At 36.0% G+C, this 22431-nt stretch overlaps 1 protein-coding gene across 4 annotated transcripts in view; it reads right to left on the bottom strand.

Moving 5' to 3' along the window:
- Nucleotides 1-292: 292 nt before the first annotated feature.
- Nucleotides 293-22431, bottom strand: part of UTRN (utrophin) — a 366390-nt gene continuing 344251 nt past the window's right edge. For all 4 annotated transcript variants that reach the window (XM_082756434.1, XM_082756433.1, XM_082756435.1 and 1 more), the window contains 6 exons: nucleotides 16293-16451; nucleotides 15680-15923; nucleotides 8992-9100; nucleotides 7461-7547; nucleotides 3975-3997; nucleotides 293-2459 (listed from right to left, as the gene is read on the bottom strand). In XM_082756434.1, coding sequence (XP_082612560.1) covers nucleotides 2451-2459; nucleotides 3975-3997; nucleotides 7461-7547; nucleotides 8992-9100; nucleotides 15680-15923; nucleotides 16293-16451 — 631 coding nt within the window. In that variant the 3' untranslated portion in view covers nucleotides 293-2450. The remainder of the gene's footprint in view (nucleotides 2460-3974; nucleotides 3998-7460; nucleotides 7548-8991; nucleotides 9101-15679; nucleotides 15924-16292; nucleotides 16452-22431) is intronic.

Genomic DNA, 22431 nt, shown 5'->3' with positions numbered 1-22431 from the left:
CTGCTTCTCAGTTGGTCAAATTTAAAATCTGTCAGGCAGCTGAGAAGGATTTCAGACTGAAGATGGAACACTAGAGAAGATATGCACAGACCCATGGGAAAAAAAGTGTTTTATCTCATTTATATAAATGAAAACCACACTCCAAAATGCTAGTGTGTAGAAATAGACTGATACAGCACTACTGTTTTAAAATAAGTTCTCTTCAGAATGAAAATGACAAGATGTAGCAATGAGAAGTGCCATCCTTGAAGACCACAAAACTTGAAAGAACTTATACTACTACTCATTTTATTGCAATATATTCCTTTTATTTATTATTGTCTCAGAGGAAGAATGTTACAATGTAGTGTTTGAAGTAGCATTTACTTGGCAGCAGAGGACAAAGGATGCATACAAACACAGGCAGAAAAACAACTTTATACATAACCTCATATTCAGAACAAAAATAAAAGCCACCAAATTCACTAATGAGACTTTTTTTTTTTTTTTACTTACTTATTTGGTGGGTTATTTTTAAGGATTCTTTGCTTAGAGAATGACATAAGCTTGATAAAAGCAAAGTACTTTGCAGAGAACAGAATATAAAGCTATTTCCAATACTACTCATGAAGATAGGTCTGAGGTAGAAAGGTGGTCATGGCTTTCCTCTTCTGTAAAATGTATTTGTTTTTCTTCTCGGAATAACTATGCTACTTTTTTAATAGATGAAGCATTTATAGTAGCCAGCATCTTCTCTTCCCTCCCTGACAGTTTCGCCCTGCTCAATCCAGAATAATACTTAGCATTTATATAGAGCTTTTCAGACACTAAGCTCTACAACACCTTTGAGAGGTAAGTACTATCAATCCTCATTTTACAGATGGGAAAACAGAGGCAGAGTGGTTAAATAATTTGCCAAAGGGTTCAGAAAGAACTGGCACTGGAGCCAACACTAGAATGTGGTCAACACTGTGCCCAAATCACTGTGCCTTGAGCAGCAGCAGCAGTCCAGGAGTAAGTACTGTGGGTGCAGAACAATCTAGTTGGCACCACTTCACAAAAACACTAGAAATTCCCGACTTTCTGTTTTAAAGTCCTCTAGCATCTTTTGGTACAAAATGTATAACTCTTCCAATACCATTTTGAGACTCTTTTTCTTCAGTAATAATCAAGAACAACATAGTATCATTTTTCTCCACTATACATGAAATATATTGCATGCAGTTTTACGAATTAAAGGTATGTCCTGAAATTAAATCAAGTGTCCATGCAGCATTGTAAACCCCATGAAGGCATTAAAATCTTATGATTATTTTAAAACTAGAGATCAGCTGATCAGTGACATAACTTTCCCATAATTATCCCTACTTGAAGTACATAAATAAATGATTTCAAAGATAAAGATGAGTTGCAAGATTACAATGCCACATGATAACATCTAAGAGCACTGCAGCTTTGAAGAAAACGTTCCATCACTAATAGTATTGGAAAAGGCTTTCTAATTGTCTCTTCATTTACAAGAGGCAGATAAAAGACTGGTGTGTTTAGATTATCAGAAGGGGATCTCACGGAAATGAGCTTTAGTTCACAGACTGTAAATTCCAGAACTTAAAACAAGTTTGGCACAGCAGGGAACAGCAAAGCTTTGTCTCCAAAGTTGGACAAGATTACACTAACTTAGACCTTACTAAAAACAACTTAAACTATCATCTAAGTCCTCTTTTTAGCTATCTCCTGATTCAAAGTAAAGTAAGGCTTAAAAACAATAATCCTCCAAATGGAGTGTGTTGGCTGGAAATAACTAAAAGAATGTTAAAAATGCCATTTTGGTGCATGATTATATGACTTGAAATTAGAGTTTACCTTGTTTAATGGAGTTAAAATACTGTAGCTTGTACTCAATGGCAATTTTAGTTAAACAGTTACAATAAAGCAAATCATGGGAACTTCGTATGTCAATCCTGAAAATAAATCAAGAATAATTTTGGAGTCTGTGTGGTCAGATGGTTAGCATATAAATAATCCATACAGAATATTAAATGAGTGAGAACGTAACTGAGGATATTTTACAATGTAAAAGCAAAGAGCTGAAAGGAATGTATAAATGTAACATTTTGCTCCAAACTCCTTAGCAGTTCTCTTTACGATTATCAAAAAGAACATATATAAAGCCCCTGCCCCTTTTCCCGCGGCTGTATATTTATACAAATCAGTGACAAATACTCCACTGCTCATTAATTTACAGTTGCATAGAAAGGGAAGAAGAAGAAAAAAACAATACTATAAAAACAACATCCTCATCTTTGGGTATTCAGTGTTTTACTATTTCAAGTAGAACACGCAGTCAAATTGAACAGCATGTCCCAAGGTCCCATGCAGCCTTCTGATGAAGTGGAACTCGCGATTGGCGTTTTGTAGAAAAGGGCTGTACTGCACATCAAGAAGCACTGGTTGACGTCCAAATGAGCACTTCACATTGCCTGTAATGATGAGAAATAATCATGTCAGTACTGTTTAGCATGCACAGTCCTCTAAAGAGAGATCTAAATACTCTGGACTTGGTTCAGTTAAGGACTCGCGTGTAATTTTACCAAAAAAAACCCTATACTTTAAAAATTTAGATGTATTGTCACAAGACTCAGCAAATCACTGAGGCATGTAGTTAAGAGAATCCTCATTTTACTGTGTTGCAGCATTTAAAATTCTTGCTGAGTAAAGCCCAAAGCATGTTATGGACTACAGAGCAGTAAATATAACTTACATGCTTTCCTTGTTGTGTACCCACAGAAAAAAAAAAAAAAAAAAAGTGTAGGCTAACTACTGTTCTATCCAAATCCTCAGTGGTAAAAATGCAGAGTACACACAACCAGGATTTGGACTCATCCCCTTAAAATGTGATGCTTATTTCCAGGCTCCTGTTTCAGGATTCTGTTCTCTGCAAAATGGGGAAATATCCCTTCTTAAATGGCTCTGGAATGGTGTATTTCAGGCATGAGATCAGTTGGGAATCATTCTGCATCTAAAAAATCAAATGCTTTTTTATGAAGATTAATATTAATCACTGAGAACACTGAAAGCTATCACTACGCCTGGTTACAGGAAGGATTTCTGAAAAACATTAGTTTAATTCACTAGTGTACTTTATTAAGACACTGAAGCCCTAAGTCTGAGTCACTTTGGGCAGGGCACAATTCATCCCATTCCCTTCAGAAATTCCTGTCGGAGTGGGCAATCTTACTAACACAGGATATTACAGTCCACTAAAATGTTTGTTGAGCAATATTTCTGAAATTTTAGATACTCTCTGTAGGGAGGTCTGACCTCGCAACCTGTGGATTAATAGACAAGGTGAAGCAATTTAGGGGAGTAAATGGACTCTGCCTATCACTTCATTCTTCTGAAACCTAGCCCATAGCAAGTTGTGCTAGTTTTTAAGACTTATTTAGCAATTAAATTTTTCAAGAATTCTGCAGTGACACAAGATTAACTTGTTCCTTATTTGTCATAAATTTTCTCTAATATCAACCAAATCCTATAGCAAGTATTTCTTCCTATTTCTCTTGCTTATAAAATAAGCTTAATTGATGATTCATACCAGGTAGAGTTTCAAGAACTCATTAGTATCTAAATACCAGATTGATTTCCACATTTTTTTGTGAACTGTGAAATTAGCCAAATACCTGCTTTGAGTTTGTAAAGTGGTTGCCTAACAAAAGAAGGCAGCTTAATTTAATGCCTAAGATGCTTTGCAGGTCTTGAACTGTAGACAGTCATGGAACTGGAGCTATGGGTACTAGGGCACAAGCACATAGGGATGTTGTTGCAAGAACCAGCTTTGATCTTGCAGAACTGATGCTGGCTTGAAACTAATTGTCCCCAGCCATTTTCAGCTGATTCCATGTGGTCAGCATCCCAGAACAGCACATTGCAGAGCCTTTGGTAATGTCTGAACTTCAATTCCAATGACTATACAAATACGTGAACATGTCTCATACCTGTGGCCTGCCAGTGAAACTTGCTGCAAATAGAAAAACAAAAGAAAGTTAGAAATTGACATGATTCTGCATCTTGGTAGTATAAAACAAAGGCAGTAAAAAGAAAATATTTACTATAGAAGAACAGAAAGATTTTATCTTAAAAACAAACAAACACAAACAACGTTTAAGTACAAGAGTGTTGTAATGGTCTAGACATAATTTTCTTCACAAGTTTTCCTGTAATAAATTTAAAGTGTTATGAATACAGATTATATTTTTCCCTTTTCAATACCTGTGACCATACAAAGTGCTTTATTATAATACTGTCTGTTCAAAAAATATGAATCATACTAGATCAGCTTGGTATGCCATTAAATATTACTGATATTATCTGTATTGCAATAATAGCCATGACATTTTAGACCTTTCATTCAAAAAGGATGAAGACAGTGAATGGTCAGAGACCTAAAACAACAACTGCCTGGAGGGATAAAAGGCTGTAACGTAAGAGGAAAAAACAAGAGAATACAAAACTTGGAACCTTTACCTCAAGTGTTAACAGTACATATTTGCTCTCTCCCCATTTGTTTTACTGCATTAAGTTTGCAAGTTGCCTGCTTACTTATTTTATTGCGATGAAGCAGTTGATACAGGTTAAAAAATGAGACACTTCTCTACTCTTGCTTGGCTATCTTGAAGTTACATTGGGGAAGTTTAAGGAATCTTTCTGAAAAGCCTGATATACTGTGACTGTCACTTTGACTATGCAGAACTCTTCCAACATGTTTTGTATGGAACGATAACAGTAACAACAAATAGTGACTGTTCCTTAGGGTCCCATGGGATTCTGACCCAAGAATACTCTGGGGTTTGTAGTTTCAGGCCACTTTTTTTCCCCCAGTTTCTTTTAATGCACTTTACAGAAGTGTCCTGTACAGTCTGTAGCAAGACAACTATCTCCTCCTGATTTATTCTTCAGAAAAACAAACAAACAACAGCATGCAGAAATCTGCACAGAATTATGCACAGTATGTGAACTGGTCTTTCTCTGCCCTTTTGGAAGTAGTCCACAAGCTCCCAGGGCTCAACAGACCACAGGTTTAAACCACCCAAAAATGAACATTCCCATGACTGACGTAACTGGATTCTTTTTTTCCCTTGTTGTTCAATAAACAAGAACTCAAAACCCCATTTCTAAACTCTGGGGAATGTATATCAACCATTAAGCTGAAAAGCTTTTGACCTACCCTCTTTGAATTTGTCACTCTTTAAGGGGAATTTAAGATTCATGCCATCAGGCATGTCCAGAGCTGAACAACTGAGTTATAGGCCCCATACTGAGAGTGCTCTTCATACCTCCCAATATGTCCCACAATGAACAGCTGCAAATCTTGGTCCCTGTTGTTTCTTCCATATTAAGACACAAGAAGTCAAGATGAACATGCTGTCATTCCCCTACCTTGCAGAGGTTTTGAAAAGAGATATCCACAGTGCTGTGACGCCTTAAATGTTAAAGCAGTAGACGCATACATAGAACATTGCAATGCTACTGTTGGAGCCTAAGCACTCATATCCAGAGCATCCCAAGCAGATGGTAAGTTCTCTGATATTATTGTGAAGTCAGAGAGAACAAAGCGATGAACAGTGTGCAGAGTGACTCAGGAGCACTGGAGAAGGCTGGCAGGCAGTATTTTTAGTATCTTTTTTATCACTACTTTAAAAAAGATTGACCTGGAACTCTATCAGTCATGAAAAGCCTTCTATTGTGACCTTTAATTTTTATGATGAAATTTCATTCAGAAAGCCACAGCAACATTGGCTGGTCACTGCAGGTCATCTAGTGCAACCTCTCACTCAAAGCAGGACTGCTGCCAACAATAGCCTTGACATCCTCTAAGGCTGGAGAATCCATAGCCTCTCTGTTTGACCTGTTCCCAGTGGTATACAATACTTCTTTTAATTCAGGAGACAGAAATTAAACAAAAATGCTGGCAGTGCACAAGAAAATATCCCTTCTACTTTCAAAAAAAGCAAATATTTTAAACTACTTTCAATTTACACTGTTAGTGGAAAGCACCTTTTTTCAGAGATGTTATTTTTCTTCTCCCCTGACAGCTGGGGGTAGGCAAAGTATTTCTACAAATTTGTTGTAAATTCACTTGGACCAAATGTCCAGTAGCTGCTATACTGCTTATATGTGCCAGACAGAAATTTGCAAAAACAAGAATTAATAATTTGTTTGCATTTTCTGTTTATTTGTATACACAAAACACACCCCTGAGTTGTGCTAAGTAGCTCCACTAGATGTTGGCTTCAAGACGAGATGCTCCTTAAAATCAAATCTAAGGATTTTATAATGCAGTGGGCTATGAACTACTGAACTCAATGAAAACATCAAGGGATAGCTGAAACAAAACGTCTATCACTAAATACTAATTTACTTTCTCAAAATGTGGAAAGACCATCTTCTCTGATGTAGCCCTTCTCAGATAACATATATACAAGAGATAAAAGAAGTATTTTAACAGGGTTCACTGAGTTTTCGAAACAGGATAGAATAGAATAGAGCTCCAATGCTTCCAGAAGGACTGGGCAGAAACACCTAACCCTTACTTGTGCCTTTTAAAACATACTGAACTGACTATTACACTTCATTTTAAAGAACTGTTGAAAGTATAGTAATGTATCATAGATTTCCCTACTCATTTGCTAAGGCAGAAGATGTGAAGGTGAAAGTATATACGTTTTGTATGTATGTAAAAAAAGTACACTAAATAATGAAGTTGTCACTTCATCCCATCCCTGCCAAAACCACCAATCTATATGAAATACTGGTGGAACCAGAAAGATAGCTACTCATTTTTGTAAGGGCAGTGACACCCTGCAAGGAACAGGATCAACGGGAATGTATATCAGCTGATACAAGCCATGCTTATGAAGCTACCTGGTTTTACTTTAATAGACACCTAATAAAATATTAACTTTCAATGTATTTAAGTAGGGAAAGGTGTTATGTGCTGTGGTTAACAGTTATTTCCTCTGGCCAATTAGTTTAGTAACTACCTCAGTAATTAGTTCGGGGACTCAGAATTGGGCTATGGTCCCTACTGTAGCCTGCAGCATTTCTTTCAATTTATATTAGAGAAGCAGCTTTCAAAATTTCTGAATTTACATTCACTGCAGTTCTACATAGGGTTTATATCAGCAGCAAATGGGACTCTAGCTGTCTTTTCCCTTGTGCAGACACAGATGAACATTCTATATGGAGTGACAGACTTTTCTTATAGTGAATAATTGTCATTTAAAACACAAGATTATTTTTTTCTCCTCACAGTGTATGTTGAACAACCTTAAAGAAAAGAAGTATGTAGCTTGTATATCTTGACAAGAAATCTTATCAGAGAGAAGATTTTTTCTTAGTCAGTACCATGGGAATGACTGTTTTCTTCTTTAGTCCACCTCAAATTCAATACTATTCTCAGAGACATAATTTGTTACACTTACAGCAGCAAGCTGGAAATGTGCTGTTGATTTGCTCCATAACATCTGTTAGATCTGTGTTGGTATCATGAGGTGGAGCTAACAAGTCATCTGCAGATATGGCAACAAAAAGAGCAATGAATTTAGCAACAAAACAAAAAAACAGATGACAACATTCTGAGAAGCATTCTCATCCAACCATCCATTTAAATATTGCTTTAAATTTCAAGGGAAACCACTAACTGAAGTCTTTGTAATTTAACGTGCAGGAACTGTCATTGATAATTGCCAGCCTTGGGAGAGGAGGTGAAAGTTGAATTACTGATTTGCAGCATAAAGAATTTCTCCGTTATTAAAGCTCAGCAATTGCACCCAAGATTTAACTAGAAGGAATTGCCAACAAGGACCAATATATGAGAATTTACAGTTAAGTAAAAGGTCATCAAGATGGAGGAACTGTACTCAGTAGCTGCTCAATTAGTATTCTTTTTTTTTTTTTTCTCAGATGATTTATCATGTAACTTCCAAACTGAATATAAAACTTGTTTTAAAATAAATAAATAAATAATTTTCAGGCAGTGTTTATTCCATTGGAAGCAGAGGTTTCAGTAGTGTTGAAATCCTCCTTGCCACGATGTTTTTTAAAGGCTGATTAAAATTAGCAAATTGAATGGTTAGGAAATACAACTGGCTCTGTTATTAGACAGCCTCACTCATAAATCTGCCATTACATTAAATCAGAGAAGTTTTGCATTTTTTTCCAATAATTTATAGCAATAACACATGTCCATGCTGAATGAAAACTTTTCAGTACGCAAGAGAATTTTTGTCTTTCCACAGATTTTTTTTAAAAATCTGTAACACAAAGGCTTGAAAAGAAACATAGGGATGAAATTACACTTAGATAATTTGAGAAAAATTGGTTATTTTTTCTCCAAATTTTGAACATTCAATGGTCTGTAATTATTTCTGCTAATTCCCAGTGGAATTAATGAGTTCTGCTATTGGAGAATTTAAAGTAATCTTTCAGAGAGAAATCCTCTGATGTGCAGCGGCTATATTACTAAATACTAAATAATTCCTAAAGATGTGAAGCCTTTGAGGGGTGGGGTCATCAAAGTACCAGGATGAGCACATGAATTTTTAAAGCAGCCATTAGGAAAGTTTGATTATATGTTTTTGGATATTTGTTCCTTTATCTGTCAGATTACTTGGCTGCATGCATGTACTGTACGACAAACAGCTGTTGGTCGTTTCACTCCGATGCAATCTGGTTCTCCATTCAGTGAGGATGGATTAGCCTAGTAAATTTGATAGTTCAAAATGGATGGACCCAAGAAATCCATAATTCAGTGTCACATGGATCCTTGAGATACCGCAGCTGTTTGCAGGTGTGGGGAAGCAGCAGTTCCAGCTGCATTAAGTACTGCTCCCAGTAGCATCACAAAGATCTTTTTTCTATTTTTATTGGTAAACCATTTCAGAAAGATGCAAATAAAACTATTCAGTAATCAGCTTCAGACCCACACGGCAAGTTATCTGATCAAACACTCACCTGTCTGATGAAACTGCGAGCTTGTCTCTTGCTCAAGCGGGTAGCCAAGGGCCAAATGCTGGGGTGAAGCACAGGGGGAGGCGCCATTAACCCGGGAGTCTGACTCAGGCTACAGGAAAGACAAGAAGATATAATTTATGTAAATTATGTCTACAGAATTGAAGTGTGGGTTTGTATATGGTCATCTTGATTCCCCCCTCCTTCCCTCTTTTCTTTTTGGTACTCTTTCTTGTTTTCTCTCTAAACAATAAAAAGTTGGCTTAGGTCTATACAACTATCAGGGACAACTTGAAGACAAAAATTTAGACTTAAGTGTAATTCTTATGAGACAGCAGCTAACAGCCATCTTGTTAAAAACAGCGTTCAGCTGCAAGCGTGTACCACAGAAACACAGTTTAGTTCAAACAGACTGATGAGGCTTTCTGTTGAGCTACACCAAAAGACTATAAAATAGTATTACTGGGGTTGGGTTTGCTTGTATGTACATATGCGTATGTTCACACACAGCAGATACACACACAGACCAGTCAGACAAGCTGCCCTAGGAAGGTAAGGTGACTGATCATGCTTAAAAACACCTGTTCAAACCAGAAACAATTTTACTAAACTCCTTCACAATCACGCCAAAGACAAGATTCAGGAGAACTGTGAAATCTAAAAAGGAGGAGCTATCATCAATCACTCCTGCTGATGCTGCTTTGCAGCAGTGCAGAGGACGTCAGATATGTAAAAAAAAAAAAAAAAAAAAAAAAAAAAGTTTTACTATGTAATTTCCAGAAATCTATGTACTTTGAAAACCGTGTTGTAGGTAAGCCTGTCTGATTCCTAAATTCACCTGAACAACTTCAAACACTGAAGGTCTGTATTTCATTTAGTTGTGGTCATGTATGTGTTTGAGATTATGTATATATGTGTGGACACAAAAGAAAAGATCATAAGACTTCTTCACTTTAACAACTCAGAGATATTGGAAGGTATCTTGCACAAGCATTTCCCTTCTTTCTTGTACGAAATCCTTTGAAGAAGAGAGGAGTTACACAATATTTAAGCTCCAAAACTGATTGTTCCGGAAAGCCAGAAGCATGTGAAAAGGCATTTACATCTGAGGCAATTACATAATCTGAGCTGAAAATGTTGCCACTATCATTTATCTTTTTGACTGCAAATCATCAAAAAGCTTCTGAACAGTTTAAAGAGCATATTATTTAACTAAATCTGTCAAGAGCAGATACAAAAGTAATACCAAAATAACATTATTTTTAAGACTTTCTTTCTGAGACTGAAAAAGTATCTGAAACAGCCATGAGACTCAATGCAGAAGGAATATACAGAACAACTGACTTGTGCACATCTTTGCTCCTTTGCAGATCACAGCCTTAAGTGCAACATTCAATTTTTTACAACTTCAAGTTAAAAAAAAAAAAAAACAAAACTGCAAATTGTTGAACAATGAAAGATACTTCTTCTTGCACACAGTGATGAGAAATAGAAGGAAATGTTCCCTTGAGCATTCAGCAGACCTGTTTTTCTCCTCCGAATCTCATCTCTCTTTCAGTATGACAATACCAACTTTCAGATTTGAGTAAAAGAATAAATCAAGAAAGATTGCTCTGCATTTAGAAGACAAAGAAAAATGGAAATGCTTTCAAGCTAGCCAAAGATTTTACCATCAAGACACCCGTATGAACAGTGAATGCCTATTGAGTAGTTTGTTATTCACTAACAGGCTTCAACCAGTCACAAGGTCTAAGTAGAATGAGTTTGGCAATTTAAAATGCACCAAGCCTGGGGTAACTAATCCCAGATCATTCGGTATAGCCAGCAACCTCTGTATAAGAAGAGTTTAGAGAGAAAGAGCTGAAGCAAACTCTCCAAGGGTTGAGTTACTTCAATATAGAACAACAAGGTCAGCTTTAGTGGCTAACTTTGTGGCAGCAAAGTAGCTGCTTGCCCATGCCACAACTAGATGGATGGAGGGAATTCGAATAATCTAAAATGCAGGCTTGCAAATTGTCTGGATTTCTACCCCTCTTGAAGCAAATCATGAACAAATGATGCAGAGATGACTGAAGGAGGAAGGGGCACTGCAAAGTCAAGATTAATTAGGATAGAAAGGAGATGCCTACAAATTTAAATGACAAATTAGTAGTGAAGGTTATTTAGTGCCACTTAGGAATGCTGTTGCAAATGACAAAAAAAAAAAAAAAAAAAAAAAAAAAAAAACCAACCACAGAGCATAAGGATTCTAATGGTTGTTTAATCGGGAGCAAATAAAACATCCTGGAATACTTTACGTTGATATATATTACATTGCTGCAGCAGTCAGAATGAAACATTGCAGCTGGATTTTTTTTTTTTTAATATATTTTTTATTTTTTAAAACACATCCTTTTCTAATCAGAGGCCAACGTATAATGACTTCATTTTCATTTAAATATACTGATGTTACACTGCCTAATTCCAATGATTACAACAACAAGAAAAGGCAAACAAAACCCAAATCCTTTTCTTACAAAGTCAGGAAAGACCATACAGTTCAGCAGATGAGTAATAGAGTTTGGAGCAGCAAGGGAAGGGCTCTTGCAGTAGAAAAACACCTTAATAATCAGGTACTGAACAAAGTTTAATGCAAAATAATTGTGAGGTTACAGTTGTATTTATACAATTTAGCAGTTTTACCAGGAAAGAACTCAAATTTTACTGGAAAAGAAACTGAAGTACAGAAAAGTCATAGGCTCTCATCTAAGGCTACATAATGAGCACCAAGAACTTGTAGAATCAAAACTCAATACAATCATGTGCTACTTGACCCCAAGTTGAAAAACACCCACAAAATCTGATCACTTCCATCATCAGCCCCTTCTAGGCATCATGAATTTCAGGCATTCTTATTCAAAACAACCTGGCAGACAATCCTTAAGGCAGAAACATCGGGAAAGTTTCCAACTGCAGTTTCTGAGAGATGACAAATTTTTATTTTTATGCAAAACCAAATAAAGATACAAAGGGACAAATACGTTCTTCTCCAGAAAACTCTGAAACTGAAGGATTTCTCTGCATTACAAAGGTTTTTAAAGCATTTCAAGAGAGATATTTATTTTAACCAATTTTTATCAACAATGCTTTACTTCTCCATAGCTCCTGCTAGTGTCTTTCCCAAGAGCTCAAACTGTAGGTTAAGGGATAGACGTGCCTGGTGACAGGACGAGGGGGAATGGGCTAAAGTTGCGCCAGGGGAGTTTTAGGTTAGATGTTAGGAAGAACTTCTTTACCGAAAGGGTTGTTAGACACTGGAACAGGCTGCCCAGGGAAGTGGTTGAGTCACCATCCCTGGAAGTCTTAAAAAAAAGATGTTTAGATGTAGAGCTTAGGGATATGGTTTAGTGAGGATTGTTAGTGTTAGGTAGAGGTTGGACTCAATGATCTTGAGGTCTCTTCCAACCTAGAAATTCTGTGATATTACTCAATTCCATAAGGAAGAAATTATCACCCAAATTGTACTGTGATATTATAAACTGTAACTGTTCCCTAGACTTCTGTTCCTTTTTCTGTTCCTTTTAGTATTAAAAAAAAAAAAAAAAAAAAAAGGCAAGCTTCTTTCCCCCCACACCCCACCTCTGAAATTCCTCAAGCTGGCAAATTCCCTTTCCAAATTCATTGCTGCTGTTTCTTCTTGTTCAAGGCTTATTCTTTCAGCCACAAAATAAAACATACAACCACCACCAAAAAAAAAAAACACAAAAGAAAACACCACAACAAACCTCACCCCTCTTCTCTTTTATTAAAACTCTTCTGCTTTTAGCAGGAGAGGGAGCTAGAGCCCCTATTTACATTTTCTTACAGTTCAATCATATATTCATTGACAGATGATGTTAGCTTTCATTAACTTCAATATCAAGTTCAATATGAAACCTCACTTCATTTGTTCAGACAAGCAAAGAAAAATTCAAGTAGATTTTAAATGCTCTTCGTAATAGGTCTTATTTCTATTTTGCCCAAGCAGTATCTGAAAGGGCTGTATAAAGAAAAGTGAAAATGGATTTTTTTTTCTACATGATTAACATAAAATTGTGGTATCAAAGCTGTCACATGCCAGTTCTGTTTCACCTTCCTCTTTGGCAGTATAATCAATCAGGCAGACAAAATGGCAACACTATGTGACAGCTCCCAATCCTTTGGGCTTGCTAAAATAAAAATAGTATGTTAATCTCAGAATTGTTACCAGAAGTAGGCAAATGTGCAGTGAGGATGCATGCACATTTCTGTTGAAGGTGCTCTCTAAGGAACACCTTGTAATGCTCAAACAGTTACTGTAGAAAAGTTTCTAAGTTTCATTAATTTTGTACCCAAATATTTGTACGCAGATAGACTCACGCTGTATCTCTTAGAAAAAAATTCCCAGTATTTTAGATTCATGTTATTAACGTAAACAAGAGTCAGCAAGCTGAGTGGAGAAAAGAAATAGAGAGACTTGTTGTTTGGCAGAAGAGAGAAACTGAGATAGCACGAAATGCCAGTCATGGCAAAGAAATTGCTGTAAGATAGATAGCGGTGTCCTTTAATACCAGTAATTATTATTAGAGGAATTACAGTTATATATTTTGACATTTGCACTTATGTCCAAATCTTCAATACAAAGACTTCCATAGACTGTGAATGGCCTAGATGCCACTGCAAAATGCTGCAGAATGGTCATTTTTCCAGAAAGTTAAAGGGGGCAGTAACATGATACAGTGCTGCTTCAAAACCATATTAATGTCAATATCAAGAAGTTCCAAAGAGCATACTCTGAAATTTTGAAATTATTTACAATTTCTGAATCCTCTTCAGCAGAGTAGCTTCAGCACCCTTGGAGACAGTTTGCTAAAAATGTGCTTAGTGGCAGGTCAAAAAAGCACTAAATAATAAAGTAAGGATGTGTTTAGAAAGCCATATTGAAAAATCACTGATATATTATAAAAGCAATAATGCCAACCTTCTGAAATATTCGACTTAATACCAGCCACTCCGTTAGGAGAGGACGGAAGAGAAATAGGAACTTCCCCTCCTTTGGGAGGGCATATGGAGCAATCAGAAGTCCAACATGACTCCCAAAGAGGAGGGAGATTACAGATAGGAAAAAGCAAAAGAGCAACAGCATATAGCAAATAATGTTTAAACAATCAGAAATATTGCAAAAGGTCCTTATAGTTCTACCTTACCCTATCAGAAAGTTGCAGAATGCACAGAAAAATCCCAAAGGTAGAACTGCTAAGAAAATGCTGCTGTTTTACCCTCACCCCTCCCATCCCCACAACACAAATGCATATCCTAGAGATCTTGTTAAGAATGTTATAAAGGTACTGAAAAGAATACAAAATTATATTATTAATAAGATTGGCCATAACTACATTAGAAAAGAAAAGTTTTAAAGGATGAGCATTTTCATGCTGTACACATTAAACTGAAACTATCTGTGGGTTTGGCAGAACTTCTGGGTTTCTATTCTACATCTGTTTGTTTGAATATTTTAAACTGTTCTTTGAAACACCTAATCTTGGTTATAGTTACCAAGATATTTATTTCATGAATGATTGTTATCAACAGTTGCACCAAATCGTTGTCCCTGTTAAATATTTAAGCTATTCAAATACTGACTGAAAATGCCAGAATGACAGTAACAACAAAAAAATTCAGCTAGAGGGGTATGTAAACCACTGGAGCAAATGTATCTTAATACTATTCTGCCAAAACTACCTAGAAAAATGACCAAGTCAGCCAGTGAAACAACAACAAATCTTCACCACTTTGGTAGAAGTACTATCTACAGCAGGAATGCAGGTCATTCTGATACCTGTTTTATGCACCCTGTTTCTTTTCTTAGTTAAATCCTCAAATACATACCTGATTCATGGAAGGAAGGAATCATTTGCCTTACTGGACTCTAACCCAATGGCAATAATTAGTTATGAGAAAAAGATTCATACAAATTTATCTTCATCATTCAAGTTTCCACACACAATGTAGTACAAACCTCTCATGCAACACCTTGTAGATTTATTTTTTATTTATTTATTTTTTAAATCTAGATTCCATGTTCTGGCTTCAAAAACAATAAACATTTCTCTTTCCCAGCAAAGGGAACCTAAAATCTCTAGCTATGGGGATTTGCTAAAAGGCTCTTGCCTGCAACATTTATCTCTAAGCGGACAATTTTGATGTAGTTTATTGTTCTAAATATGCTACTCAAGAATGGGACTTTTTAATGGAATTAATTGCTCCTTTGCATACTAGGCATATCTTTGGCATGTTAAGAAATGTTTCAGTGACTAACCATGGCCATAAACAAATAATTTAAGGACAGACTGGAAAGCTGAAGTCACATACAGAGTGTAATTGTTAGCACTACTTGGAACAGGGTATGTTTTCTTCCCTGTTTTTTAGTTTGGAAAAAAACTGGTGCACTTGTTTGTAAGCTTTGTAAGTTACTGACATCACTCCAGCACTTGTATCATTTTGTGCTGATTTGACTTTCACAATAGTTTACAACAGAGTAGGAAAAACGCCTCTTCACCCTAGAAATGACTGAGTGCAACAGAACAAACTAATGTGATGAGAATATCTGCAGTAAAATTCTACCACCTTTGCTCCACCAAGAAATCCATCACGTAGAAGAAACATGTCAGGAAAGATATGAGTATACATTTACCTGCTCAAGTAGCTGCCGTAGTCGGTGAAGCTGAGACTCCAATTGTTTATTGTGATCTTCCAATATTTGCATCCTTGCTTCCAGACGACCTTTATGTTGCCTCAGGAGTTTAGCTTCAGCAATGAGCTCAGCATCTTCAGAAGCATGCTGAGGTGACACAACAGAGTCAGGAGGTGATGCAAGAGGGTTTATTCCTCTCCTAAGATGTTGCTCCTTTAGTTGCTCGTATTCTATCTGCAGACTCCTGGTAAATTGAAGAGGAGAATGTTGAAACAATCAACAATTAAAAAAACCTTCTTCAATCGTTATCATTACCTCCAACTAGAGAACACAAGCAGCTCATACAAAGACAATGTCTTGACTTGCAGTTTATGAAAGAAACCTACACAACAAAGTAGAGGTGAACCTATGGCATTTTATCACTGACTCACACTTTTCTAGCTAACAGAGTCAGGCAATGCATGACATAAGCCTTGACTGATTTTTTTTGTTTTGTTGAAATCATGACTCCTAGCTGCATCTCTTCTTATCTTCTCCAACAACTGTATACAGAAAATGCATAGCTCGAACAATAAGATGACAATTCAGACACCAGATAGCATGCTTATAACACCTTTGCTCTTCCTCAAGGTCAGCAATGATGCGCTCCAGCTCTCCCCGCTCTTCCTTTTCCACTGACTTGAGAATCTGAGCAGGACTCTGCGGCTGACTCACAGGTGACTCTCCTCCCAGTGTCTGACAGTACTGCTGGATAAGAGCATGCTCGTCCTCTCTAGAACAATAAAATAATGCAGATAAAGAGAGAGCAGTAACACATGTATTATGTGAGCAAACAACTTTGTCAAGCTGAGGGGTTTTGTTTGTTTGTTTATGAGAAAGGACTAAGAGAGTAGGAATTAAGCCTGCCAGAATTTATGGTATTACATGTGTATCTCAGCAAACTGTATTCAGATTCTTATGAGTTGTTTCTAAAAATGCTGCAAAAAGCACGTAAACATACAATGCACGGGAGAAAGAAGATTGATCGATAGTAGTGTAAAAGATGAGTTTACTTTAATGTACATATGGAGGACAAATACGGCTGGTGGTTCATAAAGAAATATTGAAAGCAAGAATCTGAGAATATAAACTGCAAATAACTGACTTGAAATGCCTTAAAAATAAATAAAACCAAATAAGGTATCTGTTGTTAGATATCCCTCTCCTTACAGATTCTGGAATAAAATAATTTATAACATCATCTCCCTCCTGACTCGCATAGAAATTACCATCTGGTGAGAAGATACCAAAGTCCTGAAACTTTTATGCTATAATGTCCAAATACATTTGCCTTTTTATAGGCGTGCCTTCCTTCCCTGGTTGCTAGCTTTTCTCCATAGTATTGTGAGATTGATATATAGTGAAAGATACATCGTCCTAACAATAGTTTGCTTGCCTGCTTTGAAGGATAAATCATCAGCAGAAAAACATGCTATTCATGCTTTTAAGAGAGACTATTGCTGAATCATAGCAATAGGATTGCTGAAGAAAATCTTCCTTTAAATTCTCTTCTCTACTTGACTACAAAGCAGAAGCTGCATACTTTGTTATATGTGAGTATCGTGCCTACAAACTTCATCCTGTAGATCTACAAGTATGGCATGATCAACAACAGAGACAAAAACAAGAGTGGTATATACGCGTATGTGTTCAGATACCGCTTAGAAAAGAGAGCTTTCTATATTTGAAAATATTTTTCTTGTGCTGAGCTTTTTCATACTACTTTTGAAAAGAAGTAGCTATGAATTCTGCCATTCAACTGACTGTGGTCTGACATAATGAAAAGTATCCTCAAGTACTACTTTTGAAAGCACACATGACAAATTGGAAGTTTGCTCTATACAAAGTATTTTTAATATTAAAAATGGAGCTTTTCAAGAGTTTTCTGTTGCTTCAGGTTTTTTTTTTTGTTTGTTTTTGTTTTACTTCCTGTCACTCAATTTAACATCATGAAATATCTAAAAGTACAGGTGAATAAATAGTGAAAACAGTTATATAGAAATGTATATCTGAGATGAAACAGAAGTTTTGTCTGTGGTGACAAATAATCTATAAATAAATGCATGTACAAGTAAAACACATCAGGTGCTTTATGGACCATGCAAATGTATTGTGTCTTTTTCTCAAAAATAAAATCAAGCTCTTGGGGTAAAGGCACTCATCTGTTTTCAAAGCTTGTGGGTGTACAACTGAACTAGAGCAAATGCATATGGCAGGAACAAATGAGAGTTGCAAACAAAAAGTTTGTATAACTGAAGACCTTACAAAATCATCACCACTACTAGGAGCAAACCATAATATCCACCGATCTATTAAACAATGATTCCTGCAGTTCTATTATGCAGAAAAGTGATTCGTTTTTTTGTAGCAGTACTTAAAACTTGTTACTGAAGGCTATTCCAATGGTAGAATGACACTGAATGATTCCTTCTCAAGAAAAACTATTCACTATCTAGCCAAAGCTATCACATTGCCTTCTGAATTGTTACTGAGTGTAGACTTTCAAATCAAATAAATGTGCAACAAGTACCATTAGAAATAAATAAATAAATACGAATAGTATTAAAAACCCATATCTCCTGTGACAGTTCTATCCACTTTTAAAGTGCGTGACATTCTATTCCACACAGGTTCATTTATGATATAAAGGTTAAAAATAGTCAGGTATGAGAAGTTCCTTCCACTAAGCCCTGGTAGCATAACACTTTCCTTCATCCTGTCACTGCTGATTAACTACTAGCTGGCAGAAAGTTTACATGGAAAAGTGAAAAAGAAACCTCATTAGTGAGTTCCTCTGTTTTTAACAGAGGAATATATATATATAATGCATATGTATATATTATATATCCTTATATATAAGGATCCTTATATGTAATAGGAAATAATATATTCATTTATTTCTTACATTTCTTGCCTGAAATATAGTCATGAGAAGAAATCACAATATTAATCTTCCCATGCAAATAAATAATCGTGATGATTTTTTTTAATTCAATACAGCTTTAAAATTAAAACATAATTGGGACTGTAAGTTCCTCAAAAACATCGGGGATAGGTGATTATGTTAGCTGAAACAAAAACAGAGCACTCCCTCTTTTTTTTTTCCCCTTACCTACAGAAGAAAGCCTCTAACTGCTTTCTTTCTCCACCTTTTGAGTGATCTCAGTGAAACTGATAACCACTTGCTTTCCTATTTTTCATTACTCTAATTGTAGATAAAACAAAGACTAGTGTAGTTAATGGAGTATAAACCAGGTCCTGATGTGGTAATGAAAATGCCGTGGCACTTCTCCATTCTTCTACCATCTTAGTAAAGACAAAACAAGCAAGAAACCCTACTCCTTATAACCAAGTTTTTGCTGAAGTGCTGTGACCCCTGTTAGGACTTCAAACTGTGGTACACAACTGGGCCCCTGCAGCCCAGCAAAACATACAGAATGGTTGCACGCTGCACCTGGAAGAGCTGCACTAAGCAGGGAACTGGTGCCAACAACATCACACCTTCAGCAAGCAGTGTTAAAGCACAGGACAGAGAGGGAACATAATTTTAATGTGCAGGTTTCAAAATATTGTTTAATTATTTTTTGTGTAACTACACATACAGGCTTCTTTTGTGCAAGGTTGTTGGTACTGTTATCAAAGGTTCATCTGATAAAGCACTTTAGTCTGCTTCTTTTCATTAGGCATCAGAAAGCTGCTGTCTACTTTATTAAGATGATGAATTAGTTTATAAGCAACTCTGTAGGTCATCTGAAATAGATTTGATTTTTTTAATAGTGCTCTGCAATGTTGGATTTATTATATTTGAATTTATTAAAATTGAAAATCTGTCAAGATTTTACATAAGGTGTAACCTGACTTCTTAATGAAAGTTATAAACTACTTAAAGAAAGAGCTTACACAGGAAATGCTTAGATATTTTTTCACTCTATTGTATCCAGTAAAGGAGACTAAAACAAACAAATACTATTTGGTCTGTCTTGCAAAACTACTGATTCAAAAAAAAGTTCAAACCCCTTGAATCTCAACAAACCTCATGACTATAATAAAGACAGATTCATTGGTAGCACAGGAGTCGCAACATTGGGCTTCACAATGATGTGAAGTGATAAGGGATTGATGTGTTCTGTAGCATGGAAATACTTGAATTTTGAGAAAACCAGGACTTTATTCTTTGTTAGAATTGGTTGGAGACAGCAATCGGCAACCAAAATGAAAGCGCCACATCAAAATAAATTCCTCATCCTCTCTTGGTGGTTATTCTCCTGAAGACCCCCTGTGCTTTGAGAAAAGGCTAGAACTACACAGCAGTCCTTCAAGAGGACTGCAGGTCCTTTTCAGCATTTTGGCATTCAAGAAAGCAGTGAAAATGACATCCCAGAAGGTCAGACTTGAAAGAAGTACACCTCAAAGAGAAAGAACACCCCAACTAGGAGAGCCAGGGAAAACAGCATTTGAAATATTCTATTCTTTGTGGATATATATTTTCAACAGGTCTGTTCCAAAGGATGCATTATATGTGGGAGAAGCAAGAGATTAAAAAAATATTGCAATTTACTTCTCTTCATCAAGACTGAGTTGTGGAAAGAAAAATTCAGACTTCTTGACAGTCACTTTTCACCAGTGTACTATTTTATCCAATTAAAAGAATTGCTAAATTGGATTTCATATAGTAAGAGATGAGTACATTTGTGATCTTCCTTCATCACTTTCATTTTTCCTGTGCTATTTTTCTCACACCAATGACCATATACTAGTCCAAATAAAGCATATCTTGACCTACTGATGTTATGATGTATATTACAGTACGGATCAGGCAGTTCTCTAAAATCCTCTCTTTGTCTTTAACTTTAATCTGGAACTAACTTCCCACTGCAACAAGTTGCCTTTTAATCACTTACACCACGTCAAAGTATTCAGGTGCTGTATACTGGGACTCCAGTTTGGCTCACAAGCACTGAGTGGCCATGCCTGCTGAAAGCACCACTGCTGTTCATTGCTTGCTCCTACCCCTGTACCCGAGCACACAGCTCCTTAACAAGTGGCAAGTCAGATATATTCCAGCACTGCCTTCAGTTTAGTGTAAAGTGCCATCAGCAAAAGCACTGCAGGGATGACCGGTAGTAAAGGCATTAATTAGAAAATAGCTATTAAACATTCACATTTATACAGAAATTATTTATATTACGTCCAACTCAATCCAATTAACTTCAGTATGGGCTAGATAATATAGTTCATACATTACAGGAATGAGAGCTACATTCAACTATTTTTCTAACATTTTTTGTCTTTTCATTCTACTACGCCATGATTTGTCAAATTGTGAGGCATGGCTTTCCATTAGGAATACTATTTATCATTCTTTGCTGCAAAGTCTTCATTTTTCCTTGTGTTCATCTTCAGTTATGAAAAGACCAGTCTGCTTTACGAATATAGATGTTTTTGCATGACTTAAAGGCAACGAAAACTCATCACAACAGTCTAGCCTAAATATTTAGAATTCTATAATGTATAATGAAGACTACATGAAAAAAATATTTTTCTTCAGTGCATTTATATCAGAAAATTCATGCATGAGAGCATTATTTTTTTATTGTTAAGAGAACGGATATACTACTGCAGAGAGTCTTTTTTTGCTGTCTACAGATATTTTTTCCAGCTGAGGAAAACGTGCATTTTAATGGAAATCACACACCCTTGTGGGGTGCATAAAACCTTTGGGAGTTAAAGATTGTCATAATTACATTCAAGACAATGTGTTAATTTAAAAAGAAGATGTTTCTTTGAAGAATGTTGTCTTAAGCAGATAGCATATTGCAGAACATTTCTGCAAAGAAACGCACAATGTTTAACTGACAGCAGAAGCTCTCCGATTGTCATTCAAATGTAGAAGTCTTCTTATGTATAACCTCTGGAGCATGAAATGCATTAAACATATTGTTGATGAACTTGCTAACCTGACAAGACCAAAGCAGTAATTTTCTAATACTAAGAGCAATTTTGTCTCTGTTATAGGGCCACCGTAAACTATGGGACTATGAGGAACAAAAAATAAAAATAAAAATAAAAAAATCACAGAACAGAACTCCAAAACTCCAATTATGAAGAGAGAATTTGCTTTTAAAATCAGCATTAATCTCCAAAAGGTTCAGAAGAATATCATAGGAAAATGACATTTTACTCAGATAGGCTCAGATAGCAGATGCCTCTGAGCTAAAAAATGTGCATCCAAGTTTCAAATTGCTCCTTCTACTTCAGTCTATACAGAATGATTACAGCATGCATATTTTAATGTCAAACATTTAAACAATAAAAATAGAGCTGAGCTATAATACTAAATACTCAGTGTTCCAGCTGTAGATTTATGATCCAAACTGGGATCCTAACCTCATAGCTCTGTATTTCCCTGCAACAGTGCAAGCCCAAGCTTTAAATGACAGTTTTTTAGAATTTTGTGAGTACTTCACCATGTACCTTAACAGAAGTACTAAATATTATCTGCAAATAAAAGAAAAGGTTCCATTAGGTATAAAAGTTACTTTCTTGTCCTCTTAGGCCTCTGAATCTCTGTGTAGCGTGTAACAGTCCTCTTTTGATATCAGGACTGAGATTGAAATTTGGAAGTCTCTCCCCCCATATTGGTACACAAGTTCACCATGTTCATTCCTTTTCTTACAATAAAGGTTATTTTTATAGGCAAAAAAAGGGAAAGT

The sequence above is a fragment of the Aythya marila genome (genome assembly GCF_965140915.1).
Source record: "Aythya marila genome assembly, chromosome: 3".
Taxonomy (NCBI): Eukaryota; Metazoa; Chordata; class Aves; order Anseriformes; family Anatidae; genus Aythya; species Aythya marila.
Note: the sequence above shows the minus strand (reverse complement) of the source record. Positions and strands in the feature narration are given on the sequence as shown.